This window comes from Dermacentor silvarum, chromosome 6 (assembly GCF_013339745.2).
Source record: "Dermacentor silvarum isolate Dsil-2018 chromosome 6, BIME_Dsil_1.4, whole genome shotgun sequence".
Taxonomy (NCBI): Eukaryota; Metazoa; Arthropoda; class Arachnida; order Ixodida; family Ixodidae; genus Dermacentor; species Dermacentor silvarum.
The window spans coordinates 18807955-18832215 of record NC_051159.1 but is presented as its reverse complement, the minus strand read 5'-3'; the positions used below and the strand labels follow the sequence as shown (position 1 = coordinate 18832215).

The 24261-nt window shown below is 47.2% G+C and overlaps 1 protein-coding gene across 1 annotated transcript in view; it reads right to left on the bottom strand.

Annotated features, from left to right (window-relative positions):
* Positions 1 to 24261, bottom strand: part of LOC119456565 (NGFI-A-binding protein homolog) — a 624616-nt gene that overhangs the window by 448420 nt on the left and 151935 nt on the right. The window contains exon 3 of the mRNA XM_037718396.2: positions 12158 to 12223. Coding sequence (XP_037574324.2) covers positions 12158 to 12223 — 66 coding nt within the window. The remainder of the gene's footprint in view (positions 1 to 12157; positions 12224 to 24261) is intronic.

The window sequence follows — 24261 nt, the reverse complement described above, 5'->3', positions numbered from 1 at the left end:
CTTCATACCCTCCTCCACCCCCCCCCCCCCCCCTTAGCGGGAGCAAGTATACGTAACGCATGCACTTCAGATGAACTCTCGAGGTAGGTGACAAACGTGCCGAAAAAAATAATGAATTGCATTAGCATATTGCAAGGTCGTTCTTAAAATTTTGTAACACAGCATGAAAAACGAAAAAAAAGGAGGCATGATTTAAATCAACCTGCGCCTGCTTCAGCAGGAAACGCGAGGTTACACGCCGCACGGAATGTGCTGACCGCAACGATGACATTCCTTACCATCAGGGTCGATGGGGAAGGTAGGCACCAAAGCTAGGGCCTGTCTCTCTCTCTCTCTCTCTCTATATATATATATATATATATATATATATATATATATATTGTAATGACGAAGTGCGGCAACGGAGCGCGGGCGCTGAGAGTGCGAGGAAGACGAAGGGTGCAGAATATAACTGACCCAGTGATGACATTTTAAGATAACTTAACATGAAAATTGATATTAACGATTCAAGTTAATTGAGTGTCTCATTCTGAAATGTGAAAATCCTATTGAAGTCTTCTGCCCTTTTATACCCACTGCCGCCCGATTCTTGGCCAATCCCCCGTAGTGGGTTGTGCTATGCATATAGGCACCAAACTAAACCAAACCCAGTGAACGGGGGTTGTTTCTGTTCTCTTACGTACTTACAATAAATAAATAAATAAATAAATAAATAAATAAATAAATAAATAAATAAATAAATAAATAAATAGACGCTTTTCCTGCATGGTCTGAGAGCAGCTTCCAAGTACTACGGCTTTATTGCACGCTCGATTTCCATTTCTGTTTTGCCTCAGCCAGAACAAAGCAAGCTTTCAAATAGTTCATTTGGTAGGTAGGTATAAACTTTATTTTTGTCCGGCGAGTTAATAGGGTTGGCTTCACCCTGCCTAGGCGTCTGCCCTTGGGCTCTGGCAGCGTCGTAGGCCCGCTGGACTGCCCACAGTTGATCTTACGGGGCTGAGCTGAGTAGCACACCAACGCGCGCGGAGGCTTTCGCTAGAGGCTGTCTCCCCGTTGCTACTCGTCAGCCCTTGGCCTTCCCACAGCGTATGCTCAAGTGTTGCTCTTGAGCCGCATGACTTGCATTCGTTTGGTTCGTATATATCTGGATATAGTATATAGTTGATTTGATAGCTGCACAACTTCGGCCACGTCCAGTGAGGTACATCAGGAGCAACCTCGAAATACTCGTAGCAATCAGAATTCGCTGCAAGCTTCGTGTCACCGCCGGCTCTTTTCGTTGTACAGAACCTCTCTCCGGTTTCGTGAAGAGCGCACATACATTTATTTTGCTCGTGCCACAACGTTGCCTGTATAATAGAGTGGTGTGCCAGCCCCACGAGAGGGCACCTAATAAGCACGAAGACATCTTTGGTTCGGCCCTTGCCTCTTGCCAGAGTGCAAATTGGACACTTATGGATAGCTAACCTTCCCATGTCTCCCTCTCTCTCTCTAGACCATGCTATAGGGTGCTCAATGCTGACCGCGCGATGGTAACGATGGGAAATGAAGGTCGAATAGATGTGCAAGCATTATAATGAGCTGGACGGCTGTTTCCGCTGCATCGCTTACAGCGCATGTGTCTCTTAACATCTAACGCTTTTAACGGCGTGTTGATGAGATTTGTTGATATTTTTGACGACACTAAATTATAAGGAAACGGAAGTGCACCAAAGAGCTCACGTGTTCACTACGTGACTTGGACCTTCACGGGTATAAGGCTCGTTTTAATCAAATATATTTTTCACAAACGGGGGCTGCGCACAATGGGACGCAGATTTCAGCTGTCCCGTCGTTTCTCGCGGTTTGCGCACGCAAGAGGCACGAACTGGCTGCAGCACGAGCGCGAGTTCATCTTCAAGGGGCGCGCGTGCACTCGGCGCCCGAGAAGTCGAGCCTCGCAGACAAACGTGCATCGACGGGAAAAGTTCGGATGGCGTCCATTATTTTTACGTCGAGACGCGTTCGTGTGCGGTCAACAAAACTTGCACAGCAGCGGATAAAACCTTGAAAGGCGTTTCGGTGTGCATCGAAAGTCTCAATGCTTCGAGAATAGAGGAGCTCGCTCGTTCAGTCCGGACGACATACTTCCGTGCTAAGCGTGACATACAATTGAACGGCAGTTCTCGCCCCGCGCTCGCAAACAACGAGGCCTACCAGAAGAGCGTCAGACCGGGGCCTACGTAGCCAAGGATTGACCGCGGCTGCAGGAGCGAGGCCCCTGCTGATCGGCGCCACGCACGACGCCCACTGTCGCAGCAGTTCGCGCGGCGTCCCGGAAGCCGCTCCCAGCAGACGACACCGAGGCGCTGCAACGCAGGTGGCGGCGCCGCGCGGCGGGTCTCCGAAGCCCCTGCAGCTTCGACGCGACTCCGATAGGCGGCGGTGAAAGCGCCGCGCACGCTCGTGGACCCTGCTTCGCGTTCTCCTCGAACACTTTCGGAAAAGCGCATTTGTCGCTGCGCGTTACAAAACTTAGCAGACCTTGAGGGCGGATATCTCGGAAGTGTTGCTAGCTGCAAAGCAGCGCTATATTGCGTGGCTTCAATTTCAACGTGTGCCCATCAGTGAATGATCAAATGTAGTTAGTTAGCCTTTTTAATTAGCTACCTGGGGAATATGTTTTATCGTGCAGGTATTTTCCGACAGTTCCAGAAATACACGTGAAAAGGCGAAAGAACGCTACCTCGTACCCGCATAAATATGATTTCTATTGCCCACTGCCCGACCCTACAACAAGGCGTTAACCAATTACTGCGCTTCTGTTACTAATGGCCGATGACACTCAACCGGAAGAAAACGCAAAGTAGTGCTTTTTCAGCTGCAACGAATGTCTGCTATCCATTTTGGGCATGTCCTGGGACAATAAGGCCATTCCACGAAAATGTACGCAGGGATGCGCGTTTATGAACTGACCATCCTGAGGACTATGGTCTATAGCTGGTGGACAATATACTGTATAAGCCGCTGTTGCAGTGTCTGATTTAAACGGGCCTACATACTTACATATATGATTTTAACCGCCGGTAATGCCAGTGTGGCAACCCCTCGCGAATAAAGAAAAGACTAATCTCTGCCAGTGTAGTATGCGACCTCGTTCAAATACCTCGGTACCACCATGCATAACGACTTCTTGGAGTAGACACGTAGCCAACTTTTATTTCATTAACTAATTGAACTTTTACCTTGTTTAAAGCATCATCTGCTCCGAGCACCATTACGCGTAACGTTTCTCGCGTACAAGTCACTGGTGATAACTAAATCAGAATATGCACAGGACATATGGTATCCGCATCAATTTTGCCTTGCCAGTGAGCTCGAATCTGTTTGAGATCATGCCGCCATATTCATTCAGTCATACAGTGTCGGCATTTCTTTACTAAAATCACCTCTGTTATTCCGTCATCGCATTGCAAGCTCACCATTATTTCAGAAGCCCTTTAATCCTTCTCAGCACAGAACAGCATACATGCATCCCTGACGCATCTACCGACGTGTGGGTGATTTGCTACAAGACGCCCCTGGCATTTTGTGCCTTTTTTTTTTTTTCCTGTGGCCACAGACCGAAACAGCCTTCCCCATACCGTACCAGCCATCACCTGCTCAAAAGAATTTACAATTGCTGTCATTTTGCACTTTTCTACTTAATTTTCTCTTCTCATGGGTCTTCCTAATATTGAATTGAACTTCACTGAACTCCATCCATGGTTTTTCTTGTCTTCCATAATCAATCACTTGACGCTTCACTGTCTCCTCTCTTCTGTCCCCTTTTCACAAAATGCATTTCGCGCCACAGACAAGTTTACCTAGGAAATATCAATCACTTGATTTTTTCTGAAATGAGCGTTTGCATCGCATTCAAATTATTGTGACAACGTTTTTCAGTTTTTTTTTTTGCATGTCAATTATAACATTAAATTATATTGCGTGTTAAAGGTACCAGTATGTATTGACATAACCCACGTTTTATGTAATACCCCTCTCGCCCCGAACCGGCCACTGACACGGGTCTAATATTAGCCAGCTATTAAAACTAAGAACGAGAAAGAAAATAGCTGTGTGGAATGGGATATATGGAGGTAATGAGAAAGCCCGGTGGTACTGTAAATATTATGACGGTGTGCACCGTGACAAATGAGCGAAGGCCCACGATCGGTAATACTACAACGAAGGGCACTGTTTAAGAATCCTAAATTCATCGAATAAAGAAAAATGTTGCGCGAGTGCGATTAGTAACCGAAGTAAATGAAGGAAAAATTTTTGTCATTGCGATTCACTTTGTAGCTTGCTTGGTAGTCCGCAATGACTCTGCGTACAACGTTCATGCATGGTACGTCACCTAAACAACTTGAAGCAGGTGTTCCTATATGCTGGATGCGTTGATATTGAATAGGAACGAATCGATAAAGTCGAAGCGGGAGTGTTTTGTGATCGCGATAGGCTAAACGCGCCAGGGTTTTCGCGAACAAGGCGAGAGCGAATGGCTTAGTTTACCTCTTCTGCCTACAACTGCCCGGCGCGTGCGGCAAAGCTTGCAGCCACACGGATGCACAGGCGGCCCTGAATAAACGGCGGGAGGCGAACGCTCCCGAGAAAGGGATGTTACGCAACACGACGCTGTTGTACACACCGGAGTGGCGCCGGCCCGCGAGGATTCGCAGGTTGAAAAGCAGCTGCCATCTTGTTTGTTTGTTCCGCTTCTAAGCCTTTTTCCTCAGAAACATAGACTCTGCGTTCTTCTCACGCGGAAACCGTTTGCACGCGGATGGCGCCGCATTTTACGTCATTGTGCTCATCGCCGCGCGGGACAAAAGCTGCCAGGTCGACGAGGCAGGGTTTCCTTGCCCGCTCCCCAAAATATGCGCCGCGCTTTCTTCGAGGAAACAGGGGGAGCTATAGAACAACGAAAAAGAAAGAAACGCCGGCGAACGGTTAAAAGAAAAAAAGAAAAGCAAGCAAGTGTGCCGCTTTGCTCTCCAGCAGTGCAGTCCAACGCACTTCTGCTCCACATGGAACGAATGATCTCGAAAGTTTGCGCAACTCTTGGCGCGCGCTTCTTCGGACACACCTTCTCTCTCGTTGTCCATTGTCATCGCCGCTTTTTTGCCGAACGGAATAAACGCCATGTTTGACGAACCGTGCAGAGGCCTAATCTAATACAGAATGCCTCAACTTGAAAGACGACGGGAGAAAAAAAAATGCGGCAAGAGGCTTTTCCCGGCGCCGAATGAAAGGTAAAGGGGTAGCGCCGTTTTCCATAAAAGCGCGCGCCCGACGCGAGTAAACAAAAACCAGGAGCCAACAATGGAGGGGCTCGCACAAAGAAGGTGGTGGCGCAACGTTCAGGTATACGCAGGGGACACACACACACACACACACACACACACACACACACACACACACAAAAGATAAGAAGGGGGCCGACGCTCTGATGGGGGCTGCATTGTTCTCCTTCGAGGGGGGGGGGGGGGGGAGGACGCTTACTTTCGGCAAACGGCCACTAGCGCCATTTTGCCTCCTTTTCTTGACAGTTTGAATTCCGCAGAAGGAGAAAAAACATATTCGCAAAGCGTCCTCTGAATATTTTTTAAAATTTTATTAGGCCACATAATGCCCGGTCTCATCAAAAGGAGGTACACTCCGTTCCAACTACCCGCATATTTTCTTTTTTCTTTTTTTCGAGGACATCACGATGGGATAATAGGTCACAGTAAAGACTACAACGAATATTTGGGCCCACAGACGCCAGTTTCTTATGATGGTTGCATCAGCCTCAGTGGATCAGAAGCCGAGAGACGGAAGAGTCCAATGTCTGTCAACTTTATGCGCATTTTATCCCGAAACTCTCATAGTGCTCACGACATGGACAGACAATTCGGTGCAGACTGCGCTCACATTACACATGCAAACATATTTTTCTATCAACTATATATTCAGAAATTTACACACGAAAATAGACGAAAAAAAAAACGACAAATAGCGTGAACTGTAATCAGAATGGAATGGACAAACTTTATTGAAGTCCTTCGGAACGTGCACTAGCACGTAGCGGGCCGCTCCCACGTCGGGACAGAAATGCCTAGCCTCTCCGCCACGTCGCGGGTCCGTTGGACTGCCCATAGTTGTGCTTCAAAATCCGGACTGCGTAGAGCAGCCTCCCACTTGGACGACATAACGTCTTCGTCACCCCGTAACGCGGGGCACCGCTGCAGAGCATGTGTTCTAAGTTGGGAAAGTCTGAGCAAAGCGCGCAAGTGCTTGACGTTTGAATTTCGGGATAGATCCTGTGTATGAAAGCCACGCAATACACCGCTAATTTGTGCTGTTTCAAACTTGAGGATCAGCACCAGACCAGGACGAAGGAAGCACTTCGTTCCTCTGCTGCGCAGGTCTTCGCGTTCGAATACCAAGCCATGTCAGTTACTTAAGTAAAATAATCCGCGTCAAAATGATGCACAGTTGCCACCGGGCTTCCAAATTTCTTACGGATCGATAAATTATCTCGCCCTCAGAAGCTGAACGAAAAAATAAAGGGCGGGGGGGCGAAGGGTTCCTGTCGGCACTGGGTAGACAAGAAAGCCCACAGAGTCACTTGAATCAAGGGATGGTCTATCAAAGCTTTGTTGTTTCAGTTTTCAGGAGTCATGTCGTCGCGCTCTATACAGTGCATGCCTCCGAGCCATGCTCGCGCTCCCCGTGCCTTTGCTGGCCTGATCCGTCGCCTCTCCATCTGCCTATAGCTCATGACATGTCCTTTTGCTATGTACGACCTCATTTCGGTTCCTATGCACGCGTATACATTGCCTAACATTTGTTCATCCTCTTTAGAGGGACCGCTTTTCACACGGCGCTAGCAACTCACGTTGTCGCTCGGCGAAGGACGCGTCTGCATGCATCAGAACATCCTTGATTCTTTTAGCCGATTCTATCCGTGCCTTTTTGTAATCAGACTGCAAGCGTGGCGCGAATATTGTTGTAAATTGTAGATATTGTGCAAGCACCAGCAAATACGCTGGCATGAGTGAAATATAAATAGCCGACGCGTCTGACCCGCAGATCCGATTTCGACGAACGCCGACTGAGCTCGCCGCTATGGTTGTTCTTTGAGCGTCACTTGCTTTTCTGGGCACATGTTCGCTCAATAAAGACTTAGTTTCGGGATCACAGTTTTTGCTGCCGTGTTCTTCACTGTCACTACAACGTCAGGTGACCCCGATGTGATTCCTTGGACGTCGACGCTACATCCATGGAAATGCCGTTAAACAGCGACACGGCCATGGCGTCGCCACGAGCACAAGTGTTGTGGCCGCGGCAACCACTGACCAGCTGCGTCGTCGGAGAGCGTCTCTGTGGTATACAGCTGCTGCTGTTCTAGCAGCAAGACCCTGCCGTAAGGTTGAAGCTGCCTTCGACCTGGGACGAATCACCGCCCACACGCTAAGTACCTGCAAGTGCTTTCGACCCCCCCTCCCGAAGTTTCTAGCGAGTTCAGTGACGTTGTCACAGCTTGCCACACACCGCATATACGACCACATCACGGTGGTTGTTCTAGCACGCCAGACCCCTCCGAGCGAAGTCGCGTTCAACGACTCGCGCGCGGAAGAATTCGGCGACGGGCAACCATCGCAGCTGCTTCGTTACATCCGACAGCTCTTCAACGGCTGCGACTCGGTTCGTGGACAGCTTTCTCGAGCTCTTTCTGCAACTCCTATACCGTATAGAGCGCTGTGGTCGCTGTGGACGCTTGATTTGCCCATGGAAAATCTTGCAGAAGCTCGCCGACCGCATCGTGTATGAAGCCACGGTGTCGCTGCGAAGGCTCCACCGTCAAGCCACGAAGCCCGCACATGACGCCGAAGCTGGCTGAAGGATGACGACGGTGCCACACTCCACCTGTTTCAGAGGAAGCAATGTAATTTTTCGAAACAACAATGCTGCAAAGAAGCGGTTATTTGAGTTTCCCGTTGACGTGGTCGACTTGTTTTTCGATGCGAAAGCATCATTGAGCGAAAAAGCCGGCGTCTGTAGCAGCGAAACGACGCCCATTGGCTGCGATCCGAGCGCGCCTCGACGGAGCATAGCGGGCAAATCGGAACACCTGATGCCGCGATAGCGCGCCAGGTGTTGCGTCAGGGGAGAGGGCATCACGGCGACGCCACGTCACCAGCGCGCCTCGACGGAGCCGATACGGCGATACGGGGCGAGACGAGTTGTCGTCAGCGAGGCAGTTGCTTGACTCGCGCGTGCCGCTCTCGGAAGCCGGGCGCTTAGCTGCTGCTTCCTTGATTTCTCAGCAATATCGCCCAAATGATTCCACTCTACAGCCAACATACTAACGAAGAAGCTGCACATAAAAAAGAGAAAAATAACCCGCACCAATCTAAGAGCAAAACTCGAAGGACCGCTAAGCGGCATTCAATTGGACATTAACGATCTCGCATTCACAACTCATAAGTGCCTCGGATGTTTTCGATTCCACAAGCACAACTTCTCGGCGCTGTCAGGAACTTTATTGAAGGCTCGTGTCAAGTGACATTCCAGAATGCTGCAGATTTATCTGATGACAATTTTGTTTACAAATGCTCAGTTTTTTTTCTCGTCCAGAGATCAATACGGCAATATTGACGAAGCTTTCATGCAAAGTGATACATAGCGTATGCATCGGGCCTTGTATAGCACATCTTTTAAGCGACATTTTCGCAGCTAGATGTGACAAATGCATAGAAACAACCATTGTTGACGTGGTTAACGTAACCAATATATTTACGTAGACGGATGAGTGTGTCCGAATGTATTTATGATAATGTCACTGTGGACAACGACCTTGCTGTGAACCGTGTTTAAAAATGATTTAACTCTTGCGCGAGGAGTACACACATAAGATACCAGAGAAGGGGCGCGTTCTGGATGTACGTTCCCTTCTACAGGGAAGCTGTGTATGGCATGCATTTTTCGTGTTTGTGCGTCCACAATAACAATACACCTATAGGTGGGCGTGGGCCGATCACGGAGATTGTGCCATACCGGGAGGCCGGCCCACGGTCGAGGTGAAGCAGGCTTCAAGCACTTCGCCCCTAATAATAATAAAACAATGACAACAACAACAACTACAACAATAATAATAATAATAATAATAATAATAATAATAATAATAATAATAATAATAATAATAATAATAATAATAATAATAATAATAATAATAAATGCAATACATAAGTCATGATGTATTGTTTCAAGTCGATGGGTTTACTGGAATAGTTTTGAACAGCATATTGACTCTCGAGCAGGATATACGCAAAGGACAAAATGCCTGTACAACCATACGCCCTTGACTCGCAGGAGGACAATGCCGCCCATTGTGTCGTTGCCTGTGCCGTACAAGCGAAAGAAGGAATTGCGATCTCCAGGCACACCCAAGTGTGATATTGAGAAGTTCATGACCACCCACTTGGCATGGTTTAGCCGTGATGACACTATTCCCTTGTGATCATCGTCGGAGATTTCAATGAGGACAGTTCGAAACCAGACAAGAAATGGCTCACTCAGTTTGTGCTAGAAGAGTTTGCTTTGAAGTGTCGCTGCAATCCGAGTCACTCAACTACCTTACAACGGTCGTGTATACATTTAACGTCGGCCAAGAATCTATCTAAGGCTCTAACAAACCAAACAGTCTATCTCACAGTAATCACAAAGTTATCGTCATACAATTAACAAATGGTGAAAATAAATACATGTACCCTTGTCTAACCTTGACTTATTTACCTGTGTGTTGTGGTACAGCTTGACTGGTCATCCACATTTACACAGTGAAATGACTCCTCAATTTTTTTAGTTAAAGACACGTGTATTGACTGCACCAGTCGGGGAATAAGAAAGAAATTCCGCGATAAGCCTAGCTTAAAATAGTGACATGAGGCGTTGCTGCAAAATGCTTGTTGCGACTCTCAGCAAATCTTGTGAGCACCAGGTCACCTATAGAGTGAAAGGTTAAGTTATAGGTTACAATCAGAATTGAACATATTGTTCTTTGAGGCATTTGCATAAAAATGTGATAATTGCAATAGCACCACTGCTGTTGGAATAACAAAAAAAAAGAAGAAGAAATGGAGTATCTCAGTCAGAGGATGAATGGCACACGCGCGTTAAAAAGGCTCCATAGGTTTTTGTGGTCCTCACTCGTGTAGCTTTGCGTTAAGTAAACTCCAGTTGCAGCGCCGTCGAGCGACGTTTCTACCGCTCTTGTAACATGAATCAACAATCCCGCAACAAACTAGCCCGTTTACTTACAGTAAATCGTTGTTGGCTTTTTTTTTTTTTCGTTTTTGAAATGATCATATACCTCGATGTAGGTCTTTGAACGGCCGGCTCTCGAATCCGAAGAAGCCGAACTATAACTGACGGCATTTTGTGGTTGTTATCCGCATAGCCCATAGCCGCATGCGCTCAGCGCAAGAGATACGTGGACGGAATGTGGTCCAAGGAAGGTGTAAGAGCTGAGAGGACGAATGTGTTGTCACGTGACGTCGCAAGGAGAAGATTCTGGAGCGTCGGCCTCAGTGACGCCACCCCGGATGAGTCCGTCAACTTGGTTCACGTAAGAATGCCGCCTACACACAAGCAAGAAACGGTCGAGTGATGCTCACGGGGGCTGCAGTGAGGCGCCACTTCTTACGCCGTATACGTGAACGCCATCACCGCCGCCAACGACCAAAATCCCGATAGAGAACATCACCGATAATTATCAAAGTCAGTAATCCATTTCTGGAATTGGGCTGCATTACCGCGGCAATGTACGGCTGAATATGAAACGGCCATGCAGCAGAATTGCAGATAGCAGTGACGTATTCGCGTATTCATTTATTTATTTACCTATTTCAAGCGGCGCTATGGCATGTCAGATAAAAAGGTGACACATCGTGAGGGCAATATTAGAAATACCAATGAAATCGATGAATCGGATGCAGAGGCAATCATAAAGTAACTTTGAGACAGGGTAAAAGAAGCCTTACGAAGTATTGGGCAGCGCACTAAACTATTTTTATAACCTGGTCATTTTGAATCACCGGGAACGACTTCTGCCGAAGTTTCTTATCAACTCAAGTTTGCTTCCAACATTTCCTAGCTCTATAGCTGATTCGCTCGAAAATTATTTCTCGTCCGTTGCTACCGTTCTATTTCTTGTTGTTCATACAAATTAACTGGTGCTGTCATGGCCTTTTTGCTTAGACCGCTAGCTTGGCATAAAATGGCCCTGCAGGAATGAGGCATTGTTTCCACAAGGGACACCTGAAATGGAACCATCGACCCTCGAGAGAGACGCAAACACAACGGAGCGCTTTGAGTGCAACCACACCGCTTATATTCCGCATGGAGTTAACGCGACGCCACAGTTTTGTACCTGCGCTCAATGTGAAGTCGTTTCTCGTAAAGGGGGCGCAAGAATCAGGCGCGTTGAGTCCCGCTCATATTCATGAGTGTTTACGCCGCGAGTGTTTTTCAACAATTCAACATCTGGGTTATTCGCAATGAAGAACGTGCGAAAGCTGTTGTGGTGTTGTTGAAAATAAGGAACTTCAGCAATACTTCAGGAAAGTTTAATAGTCTTGCAGAGTCCAGATGCTCATGCTAGCGGAATCAAAACACCGGTGCACGGCGGTCACCGTTGTAATGCTTACCGAGTTACTATAGGGTTCGGCAGAATTTTCAGGGAGCGAGTGAACGTTGTGTGCCGAGTCGTTCTTTTCAGTGTTGCTCAAAACCCAGCCCTCGGAGCTCATCCTTCGGAGGCGTTAGATGTATCAAGCTGTCATTTAGATTCACCTTAATTACAGCGCAAAAACACTAGAGCTTGTCACGTGTCCATGCATGGCTGTCTTCATTTTCTTTTTCTTTTTTTTTTTTGCACTGTAACGCGAATTATGTGCTCTTCACCGGGAAAGCCCGCACGCGGCGATCTCGTAAGCGGCGTTGGGGATATCGCGTTCCCTTCGCTCTATTTTTTTCTCCCGAATGCACGCTTCGAAGCTACGACGATGTTGGAGGTCACAGTAGGGCTCAAAACACACAAGTGTGAGTAGGCGATAAGAAGAAATAAAGAGCAAACAGGAACACTCACACTGGGTCCTCCCATCAAGCTTTCGAAAAAGGCCGCGTACTCGGTAAGACCATCTTGGCGCCTTACCTGCAAGACAAGGACACACACGTTCATAAACACAACAGAATGTCGTTCACACACTCGGTTCCCCTGCCACCCTAGCAAAATAGTATACGCAGCGATACTGTCTCCCATCTTACTCGTGGTCTCAAAACAGCCGCAGTCGCGAACACGAGCTCAGACGACGCGAACTGAGGCAGCTTCGAAGCACCTCATCATCTAGGAGCAAGTAACAAAGGTTTCATAGGAAACAATTTGAAAATCTGCAAATTAGCAAAAAATAGAACAGGAAAGAAAAGCATAAAAGCAACCTCAAACATTGCTTTTTGCAATCCATTGGCGTGTAGTTAGTGACCTAATTTTCTGAGTTGACCAGCACCTTCTGTTTGCCGAGCTGCAAATGGATATTCAACGTCTCGCGCACATTGCGATGTAAGCAATAAACAATGTGCTAGGCTGTTCTGGTTGGTTAGACATTAGGAAAGACTTTGAAGAAAGGCCAGCAGTGCCTGCCTTCCCTTTCGACTATAGTTTGTTTTTTCGCTACTTCATGTAGATCTGCCCCAGACGTTTGTGAATATGATGTATCACGATGATATGATGTATCGAAGTTGCTCCAATGTAGTCACCAGTCCACATTTTTGGAAGCGTTGACACCAGGCATTGTGATATTTGCTTAAGCGGTCTTATTAAACGGAAGTTGTTCTTCATCCTACGTTTGGGAAAAACGTTTACCTGAACCATGGCTAGATAGACGCACTGAACGAAGCGCATGCGGCGATGCCGAGAAGGCGCGTTCGTTTTGCTTCCGCTCAGTGAACGGCGCGAAAAAAGAACTCATGCGCGGAGATGGAATCGCGAGCGACGATTTTCGAGGAGCGTCGCGAGCTCTCCCCTGAAGGGAGGCTGCTCCGCCAGGCGCCGGAAGAGAAAAGAGTAAACACACGGCGCGGGAGAAGAGCGGGCTCTCCGCGAAGAAGCGGGAGGGGGGGCATGCAGCGGCAAAGAAGCGCCAAAAATGAACGCAGGTGGTGGGGGCGAACGAGAATGCTTTTTCGGGAGCAGCCAATCAGAAGACAGCATTCGCGTCCTTCATGCTGCTACCGGGGAGCGCCGCTTTTGAGCTCCTCATTTTAATTAGAAACTGCGGGTCGGGCTTTGCGCCGCGGAATGTGAGTTACGGCAGACAACCCACGCACACAACAGGCAATTGCTACTTCGTGCCAGTTCATTTATCGGACGCCTCATGCTATAGGCTCAATTCGTAGACGCCTTTTCTGGAAATCATGGGTTATTTACTGACCGCACAAGTTTCTCTGAGACGGTAAGGAAAACACGGCCGTAGCGGTCGTTATCGAAGCTGCCTTGTGCACTGCTAGGCGGATCGCACACTCGCTCATTCGGCAGCCGAATGAACGAGCAACCTGAGGCGCGATATGAAACGTGCTTGGTATTGAGAGATGTGCATGCGGCTACAAATCAGTTCTGCCTCCCAGGGCAGTAATCTGGAAGCGACGTGCCCACCAAGCAGACATCCAAGCACATGTATGCCACTGCAGCTCTACTGGGAGAGCATCACGCCAAGTTCACAGGCCGTGTTCACAACCATGACCTGCTGTTATTCCTTCAATCAATTTCCTTGAATGACGAGCATGGAGGCTTTGAAATGATTATAAAGAAACCTGAAAGGAAACATGAATGTATTTGACAACTCTATAATTTAATGCACTCCAACATTCTTAACTTGCTTTCAGTGGTGAGGTGCGTGGCGTCCAGGAGATCACAAGGACATTGTAGTGTATTAACCATACCTTTCATGATTACCTGGCGCTGCATATAGAACTGTAACTCGAGCAAAGAACGGATGAAGGTAAGGACTAGGAGCGTCAGGGAATATAACTGAAGCCTGGAAAAGTCGGCTCAACACGCAGAGCGCACGCTCTGCCGGAAAGACAACCGGTGCGACAAGACCGTACTGCTCCATGAGCACTTGCACGCTGCAACGATAAATGTGCACTTTTCGATAGACGACCGAAGCTGCACAAGCATGTGATCGCGCGTCAGGTAATTGAAGTAAAGCTTCTAAAGCACTACAACGGTGTTCGGGGTAAATTTGACACTTGTAGCTTTCAAAGACGACAATAATCCATATCCTCAGCAAAACAAAATTTACTGGACACGTGGAAAGGGCACATAACGCTGCAAAGGTAGGAAAGTGAGATCCCTCAATGGGTCTACCCTAACGAGTCACCACTGCCTCGCGGCGGCTCGGGAATCATGCAACGGCGCCTCATTCACGGTGTCCAGAGGGAAAGCCGCAATAGCCGCCTGAATCCTCTTGATTGGCGTTAGAGGCCTCGCGGATGCCTACCTGCTCAACCACGCCCCACTAATGATTATTCATACGTTTGCAATCAGGGTAGTTAGGGGGCCAAGTGCAGGGACCGGTGACATAGTAAAAAGTAACCATTTCTGAGTTTTCTCAGCGGTGTGGAAAGGAGCCGATCGAGTCATGCTGCCGCCCCATATATATAAGGTATTCCAGCAGCCACCCTCTCCACCCAAGGCTTCATAACAATGTAAATAAGCCCATTTGAATTCAGCCTGGGTCCATGTGAAGAAACGTCTGTAGCGGTATCTTACCATCCTCACCGGAGACACTTCCGAGCATCATTACAGTTTGGAGAAATTTGCTCTCTCTCTTTGCCCTCTTTCCAATCCCTGTATCCGCCACCCCAGTGTAGCGTAGCAAACCGGAAACCTGCCTGCCTTCCTCTCTCTTCATGACACGCGGTCTTCAGTCACGGCCTCATAGCCGCCACTCTGCGTCTGCTGTGGTATCGCTTTCAAGGTGCGTTGATCAGTCCATGATTGTTCTGAACTCACACAACGAAGAACAACGAGCGCGGACTGGAACTAAATTTTATTCACACAAGGAATAAATGCGTGAGAAGACGTCAAGTGCGGAGTAAACAAAATGGAAGGGAAATAATTACACTATATACACGTGCCATCTATAAATGAAATTTCCCACTCTATCAGTGAAAACGATTGTCATATAAGAGTGCTGATTGCAAGACAGTACTTAGTGTGCGAAAATTGTGGAACGCACCCACATTTTGCGCATTGGATGCAAAATCGGTGCAGCCTTTCGAGCATGCGCACATTCAAGCAGCGCCCAGTCGGCACAATGTATGTTTTCTTGCAGGACAGAGTAATACAGTAGATAACACTGCGTGGACAGTAGACATATCCATTAGCTTGTTTACCAGCACCAATGTCTTTTTTTTTCAGAGCTCCTCTCTTCGTTGTTGTTTTCTTATCAAGTACTGAGCAAAGTCGCTGCAATTTATTGCAGCGGCTTTACGCGTGTAAATAAGGCACAACCGCGAATGTTTGCCGCCTTTATGTAAAAGCCCGAGTACAGCATCGTCCTTTTATTCTTTTTAGAACCTTTGGGCTGCAAAAACGAGAACGTTATTAGGATAGCGAGCTACCAGTAATCTAGCCATCTGTCTTGAATCGCTAGATTACTGTCTTTGTCTGTCTATCGACTGTCTCGTTCTTCTTCGTTGTGTGTGTTTCCCCTTCCAAACAACCATGGATCTATATACCAGATGGCCCGATTATCCACTCTCGTGCAGTGAGCAGTTGCTTGACTGCGCCATTTGGCTGCCCGGCGCGAGTCATCATGATGCAGGCAGCTCCTTTATAATAGGTGTAGGGGCCGAGGTTAGGTCCCCTATAACAATGCGTGAGCCGGCGAGCGAAAGAACAAGCAACCGTTCAGGCCGATGGCAGAGGCTATATTTCATTCTTCTTCTCTTTTTCTGACCTCGAAGCACGAGGAACGAGGCGCATGCACCTGAGCGCGCCATAAATAAAAGGTGGCCAATGATGATGACGATGGCCGCTAGAATAGGTATTTCGATGGCTTGCTCGCGTCCCTTGCGGTCCGTATATTTGGATGTGCGCAGCATAAATAAAGCATAAAAATTATATCTAAATTAAAGCAATACACATAGAAAATGCATATTTCTATACCAACTGTGAAATTTAACCCGAACACCTAATACATTCTTTTCTTGCGCATAACATTTGCGCAAATGCGCACGACGAAGAACGCGTGTATGATTTGTTTAGACGGTGCAAATTTCTGCCTCTTGACAGTAGAGTCTACCTGTCATAATCGGCCCATCATGCTGAGAATACTCAGAAGCTTTGGAGAAAAAGGTGATGTCGGCTCAAGACTAACGAGCCTCCGACCCCTGTGGTTGGTCATTTGACATTTCCCAGTCTTATGGAGCCAACGTTCCGGACTCGGCGCCCACTGCAGGTCTAAGCGTTACACGAACGGGACAGCTACGGGGATGCGCGGGTGCCACGTGTACGGCCGCTGTCTGCCTTTTCTACTCGGTTGCGTCCTCTTTGGCTTCTTACTTACACCCGCGTTCCATCTGAATGCATTATCAAAGCGGAGGAAACAAAGTGTGGGAAGCCCGTATCGAAGGGATGGCAAAGCGTGTGTGCGTATACAGTCTAGTGAATGTACAACTGACGCCGGACCACCGTCAGTCGCTCCTCGAAGTGACAGGAAGTGAGCTTCTGAAGATCATTGTGCAATGTGGTGAGCTCGGTTTAAATCATGGAAAAGAGGTGCCAAGGCATTTCTCGCGCTTGTGCGGCTAGATATTTTACGGCGAAGCTGCCTATGGCTAGGAGCATGGCGTAACGTCGACAAAAAACAATGGCTCGTAAGGCACTGAGCAGATTGAAGCGAAGAGTGCGTACATTCTTTGGAATCGCGCATACGACATATTGAACCGCACACGCTTCAATAAAGAACAAGCTCAAAACAAGCATCTGAACAACATAATTGATGATAAGGCGCTCCTGCGCCTACATGCCATTCTAAGCAGCTGGGTAGCGCTCCCCGCATGCACTTCCCGCTAAAGATTACTGTCGCGCAAGCTACCGCGGCGACGGCAGCTTGCGACGTAGGGAGTGACGTACCTGGCCTTTCGTATATAAAGCAACCAGCCTATCAAATGATTTCAATGTTGTTGCAGCACCGCTAGGGGCGGCGACGGGCTGTCAAAATTACCGTTACTCCCATTACGAGCATAACTCTAAAACGGCAATACTAGCATTACTCCAAAGCATTACATACCCCCTCAGCAGTTGTAGCGCTGGTTTTCAACAGGAAGCAATGAAACGACAAACGCCGACCAAAAGAAATGCTGAAAATGGATAAAGAACGTTTCGGCTTCGCTACGGAAGCACTGTTCCCAATGGGGTGAAGGAAAGCATCTGTATATGTATAGTGTTCAACAGCTTCGCTGGACTTTCGCAGGGTCGGGATGGCGAGACAATTTTTTTCAAGGACGTCGGCAAGTTTATTTATTTATTTATTTATTTATTTATTTATTTATTTATTTATTTATTTATTTATTTATTTATTTATTTATTTATAAAATACTGCATGCCCAAGCATGGGCCCATTCAGGAGGGGTATCAAAAGTTTTACACAAGCACTGGTAAAAACATCGAAACAGGATTCATCACAGACCACGAAGACAGAAAAAATATGTATATACTATAAGCTGCCGTCCATCACACCATAAAATCTGTCATATAGGCTGCACCACATTTTTATTTGTCTGCGAACTCAAATAATTAAACGGTTGACAAAGACGCACGTGCCACCACAAAGCTACAGCTGTTGCTGCCCCTCGCGAGGTTATTGAACAAAACACCTACAATATTGACTTTGCCGGTTCATGTCCGTAGTCAAGTCAACTTAGATGCTGACAAACAGAACAGGGCTACCTGCAAGCAGCAGGTTACTCGGCTATACATTTTTAATCATTATACCAAATATTTCTCGGGGAGTTAAGCATGAATATTTATTGTGGAGAAGTTTCCAAGTCTCAACTGTAAAACTGGATCACAGTAAGAAGGCCTTCCGAAATTCCCGAAATTTCTGGACACGCGGCAGGGAAAGATGATTTAAAGGTGGATGTAAAAAAATAAATTCTGTTGTAAGGCGCGAAAGACAAACGTTCTACAGTGAGCCCGATATAGACAAGCGCTCGTGTGTGTCCTGTTGTCTGCGTGGTGTGTGTTAGTAAACGTATAGTTTAGTATAGTATACTAAAAATGTATAGTATACCGCACTAACTTGTTCAGTGACAAGGCACTTTAACAAATAAATCAAAGCGGCCATATGAATTAATAAATACGAATGAATGAACGAAAAGAATATTATACGCAAAAAGAATGCATTGTGGAATATACAATTGAACATAACAGCGGAGACCTTTCCGACGGCCTGGGGAAGTTACGCGCGAGGCAGTTCAAGGAAACAAATGAAAAGCGCATCAGCGGCCTTTGTGGTGACGGCATCGGCAGCGCGATGCTTTCCCACAAAGCGCTTGCCTCGCCGTTTTACTTTCCCTCCAAACAGCAGCGCGGCTAAGAGAACTTACAGGATACGATGTGCGACGCGCAAGGTGAACACGTCGCGCCACCTATTGGTGACAAAAGGTACCAGAAAACACGTCGTGCAGGGAAAGTTTTCTTTTCAGGGGCAGTTGTATGGGATCATTTGAGGCACACGAGAGAGGCAGAAAAGAGGCGAGATGGGGGCGGAATGAAAAGAAAAAAAATATCGTGCACATGAATTTTCGGAGAATTCTTGATAGCTGGAATTGGTGAAAACTTATCCGAAGCTGTTAGCTACGGCGTTCTGGGTGGTTCTTGGATGGACTGAATAAGAGTAAATCAGACTTGAAAGAACCCGTGCGGCTGAGTAAGTGCAAGTGCACGCTAGTCAAACTTTTAGGGAGTCAGAGCCTTTGGAAGCTCACTGGAGTCGTAGCGGATGTATAAGGCCTTCTCATTATTCGGAGCGTGTGTGCGTCTGGCGGAATTAAGGCGAGCCGGTATCGTCGTCATAATTATAATCTTAATTAATATTCGCCGCGCAAAATTGAAGACACGCACACAAAGAAACAAACGTTTATACGTACTAGCTGGAGATGCTCGATATGTTCATTCAAGTTTAGTTGGTTCCAGAAAATTACACGAAAATTTTTTACCGACTTTACAAACGAAGTAATTTCATTCCCTCGGTACCCATTACCTGGCTTTGTGTGTGTGTGTGTGTGTGTGTTTTTCGTGTGTATAACACCGCGTAAAATTAATGATTCTCCGGATTATATTTAATAAATTTTGCCATGCCCGTGCTTGTAGTTTACCAAGCGCCACCTCTTCTTTGCGGGCTAATTCACATAAATCAGCAAGGCGAAATGTGGCATCGTCCCCGTATGCTACTATTAAGGCCGCATTTACGCCCTGCTCACTATCATTAACATAAATTGTGAATAAGCACGCTTCCCTGGGAATGCGAGCACTCATTATTTGCGGAGAAGGCTTGGCGGTGCACATGACAACATGCCGATGACAGGTAAGAACTACAAAAATCCTGTGCTTTGCCACGGACGCGAAAATTTCATAACTTCTATAAACGAATAAGCGAGAAGAAAGCGAACCTAGGGGCGCTATTTTCATTAATCGGTCCCTCGGTTCTCTTTCTTCTCGTTCATTACATGACAAGTACATAACTCAAGCGTCACGTACTCGTGATGCCTGCGGCAGAAAGGATGTTCCACATCCGCCGCCAAGGTTTGTGATTGGTGGCGCTGGCTAACACTCCCAGGGTTAGTTGTAGTAGTAAGATATAAATACCTTAGAAAGTGAATGGGAAAACGGCACCGCGGTAGCTGAAGTAGTAAGAGCATTGCCGGCATAATGCGGAGACGTGGGATCGTTCCTCACCTACGGCAAGTTGTTTTTTCATCCCCTTTCATTTTCATTAATCTATCATTTCTTTATTCAACTAGCAAGCACAAGTAGTGGGTTCTCAAGTTCACCTATGTTTTCCTTGGTCTCTTTGTTTGTAGGCTTCTTATGATATGATAAACGAATAAGGTGACTTAATATAGAAGAATAAAAGCTAGGATCTATATATGCCTATACTTCTGTCATCGCGTTTTTTTTTTCTCGCACCGTTATTAAAACTACGGCTGGTTCAAAACTAGGTTACCTCATTTTACCGCAGAATCGGTTATCTTAGGCCTCCCCCACGCTTCCGATATTGTGACGCAATGGAGAAAACGTCATACACCGAAATGGCGGCTCCGATGCAGCTTGTCCCAACGTTACTAGACTAGGTTCAGTTGTTGAACTCTCCGTAGGCGCTGTACATCGCGGGTGCCCTCCTGCCTCGGCTTGCCGCCAGAGGCCGGGAGCGTCGCAGGTAGCTCTACCCGGGTGCAGCTAAGCGTATAGCGAAGGCGCTCTGGCCCTCCGACTTCGCAACTTACGATTGCATGGAATGGTAATCTGGAAGCGCATAAAAAACACGGACACGAGAAAAAACGAACACGAAGACAATCTTCGTTTCTTCTCGTGTCCTTGTTTTTATGTGCTTCCGAATTACCATTCCATGATGACAGACCAACAAGCCCACATCGCCACTCTCGGCGTTTACGATTGCAACCCGTGTTTTCACCTATGCGTTTTTTAAATGATTGCATAGCCTCAGGTTTAGCAGATTGGTTGAAAGACTTTACTGAGCTGTGCAAATGCTGCTGCGCTCCTACGGTGTGCGCTGTTGGAGTCCTTAGTCCAGGTCCCCAATAGCCCTAGCCGTCCGCTGCGCTCCACTGATATCAGCTGTTGCTGATTGGTACTAATAAATTATTAATGCGAAGAAATTATAGGGCTCATGAGGCGGAACGGCGTAGGCGGCGTTGGCGTGACTACGGAAGGGTCAAAAATGTCAAGGGAGCCCAAATAGGTCAATCAAGGCGGTTGTTGACCCCATTTAAGCAAAGTTATTTAGGGAAAGTTCAAAAACGCAAAGTGGATTAAGACGCATTAAATTAGGACACAGTTAATCATGATTTACCTAACTAATGCACTCGTTCCCACGACCATTGGTGGAAGTCGAACCTTACGAACGCTGGAGGTAATTAACGCGCAGTTAATTAAGGGCAAGGTAATTAGTACGGAGTTAAGGCACTCTAGCCAAAGACATTCGGTGGGAGTTGAAACCAGGACCTCTGGTGTTAATTAAGGCGACGGTAATTAAATCACAGTTAATTGAGACATTTCATTAAGGCACTCGAACGCACGACCATTGGTGGTAGTCTAAACCACGACCGTTAGTGGTAATTAAGGCAAGTTTATTGGAGGCCCAGTTAATAAAGCTGGAGTTAATTAAGGCACTCGAACCCACGACCTTTGGTGGTCGCAATGCTTTCGCGTTCATCCCCGTAGATAACTAAGTGCCCCTTGAATTTTTACTTATTCACTCAATCAATTTTAATTAGTGCTAATCGTTGCTACTAATCAGCAGTTGTAGCTGTCAGCAGGCCGATCGGTGTCCTCCTCTAAAATACTAGGAATAAATACAAGGCACCTTCTCTCGATGTGTAGACACGCTCAGCACTTCATTTCGGGATGAAAATGAAGCGAGCATTATTTTCTTTCATCGGGGCCCCACATTCACAACTGCAATGTGCAAACGTACAGTCAACCACAAAAGTTTGCGGACCACGCGAGCGCGTGCCAGACTGCCTATCCGCGCCACCTAGCGGTACGCCACCTAGCGGCGACAGGGGCGCTCTCCCGGATATGAGCCCTCTTGGTACTCGCCTGCCTGTTAATTTTTTATTCCCGTGCATGACATTGTTAGTTCGTTGTGTTGACGCAGAGCGCTGTCTGCGATAAGACCGCCACATATCTGGCTTGATAGCAGTATCGGAGCAATCACTGCAACCTTTGTCGACTGGTGTGCCAGTGGGTAGATAAGTTTCACGAAGCGCTGCGACGATTTTTTTACGCGACGTTTACTGGCGCACTTTGGTTGGCAGCATCTTGGTCCAATGAGTGTTGCTGCTTCTGCGTCTTGAGAGAAAGGGTAGGGAGGTGTTTCACTGTCATCAAAAATAAAGAAAAAGCGGATGCATAGAAAATTTTGTTTCACACATAGGCGCATCTTCGCATCAGTCGCTGAAAACGTAGTAGACTTGCTTCAGGCCACGTGGTGATTGCCTATTTGGAAAGATGCCGCTGCGTGTTCCACTTGTCGAAAGAAGGCACATTGTGCGTTTATTTATAGAGGGAAGACCTCAGCGCGAAATCTGCCGCCGAACCAACAGGAGCCGGACTGCCGTAAATAGGATTATTCAAGCTTTCCGCGACGATGACAGATTCACAGATATGGAGCGCAGTGGGCGTCCAAGGGCCACGACTGAGGAAGAGGACCGCCTGATTACGGCCGCCAACGAGGCTGATCCTTTTCAAAGTGCAGAGGATATCCGAGAAGCGCTCTCGCTCACGGTATCGTCTGAGACTGTAAGAAGAAGGCTGAGTGAGCTTGGCCTGCAGTCTTTCGTAGCAGCACAGAAGCCCTGCCTCTCAGACAGCCAGCTACAAGAACGACTCATGTTCGCTACAGCAATGAAAGATTGGACAACAGAGAAATGGGGCGATGTCATCTTTAGCGACGAGTCAACTTTTTCCACGCGCTGGGACCAACGGAAGCGGGTTTGGCGTCCACTAAACTGCAGGTGTGTTTACAGTGTATTGGCAGTTAATTCACGAAGCTAATTCTGCATCACAACATGTTTCACGTAAAATGAGCTTTTGGACATTACGAGATTTTTCTGTAGTGGTATTATGTTGAAAACATTAACGATTGTTTCATAGTACTACTTACTCTGAGGCTAATTAAAAGCTGCCAGTGGGTCTTTCAGTACTATCTAATGATGTTTGCACGTTTTCTATTGCAACTCTATAACAGCATTATAAAGTTCATACGCAAGAGGAATCACAACATTTTTAGACGCGCCGCTGGAACCCAATTGTATGCTATTTCTTGCAGATATCTGCCTAATTACACACAGAGTGTTCTATCCAGTGGACGGTGTTCCGTGAGCGTGTGGGGAGCAATCAGCAAAGATGGCCTTGGTCCCCTTGTGCGTCTGGAAGGGCCCTTCACTGCGTCACGGTACTGCGACGTCATCACTAGACACCTCGTTCCGTATGCGCTGGACGGTCCCTTCAGCGACGGCTGCTATTTTTTTCAACACGACCGCAGCCCGATCCATAAAGCACGTATCGTCCAGTCATTGCTAGAAGAACATGCTGTTTGCCAGCTTGAGTGGCCTCCATGTGGCGCCGACTTGAATCCCATAGAAAATGTCTGGGGCATGTTGAAGAAACGGCTGTCCACACGAGCCAACCGCGGCCGCACGGCCGATACGCTGTGGCAAGCGATCGCACAAGAATGGGAAAGCCTGCGCGGTCGACCGGAGATTACTGAATCTTTGTACGAGTCGATGCCCACACGCATCAATAAGGTGTTAGAAAACGGCGGACATTTCACTTCCTACTAGATCATTGAGAGACCTATGTTTCATGACACTTCTGTAAATGTATTGTGAATAAATTCATCCCCTTCAGACACGAATTATGATGCACTGTCTGCAAATGCGTCAAATGCGCATGGCATCATTTCAAGACGCTCACTATTACATTCCAAGAAAGAAGACGAAGCAATGTGCTGTTTTGTGCGAGTTTCAGTAAAAAAAATTAATTAGCGTATAACTCATTATCTAATTATTCTGAAATCCGTCAGCTTCAATGCTTGCATAAAAAGAATCAACTATTAGTCCCGAAACGCATGCACACTTGCTTTTTCGGTTGTATTAGTGTCGACCGGAGAAAAAAAATACTCTTGACGTTGGTCTTGGAACGCGGCACGTCGAACGATTGTCTAACATGGTAGTGTCTCCAGCAAAGTGATCATCTGCAGCAATACGCAGGACAATGAAGTTAACTGACCGCTAGTTGTCCCATCAGGAAGCGGACACGAATGTGCACACTGAGTTTTAGGTCATTTGAAGAAACACGTGGCGTGGGACGCGCCTCCGAAGTTCGAGTCCCCAAACGAGGACGCCGTGTCGCAAAGGGTTACAAAAAGAGTCATCGCA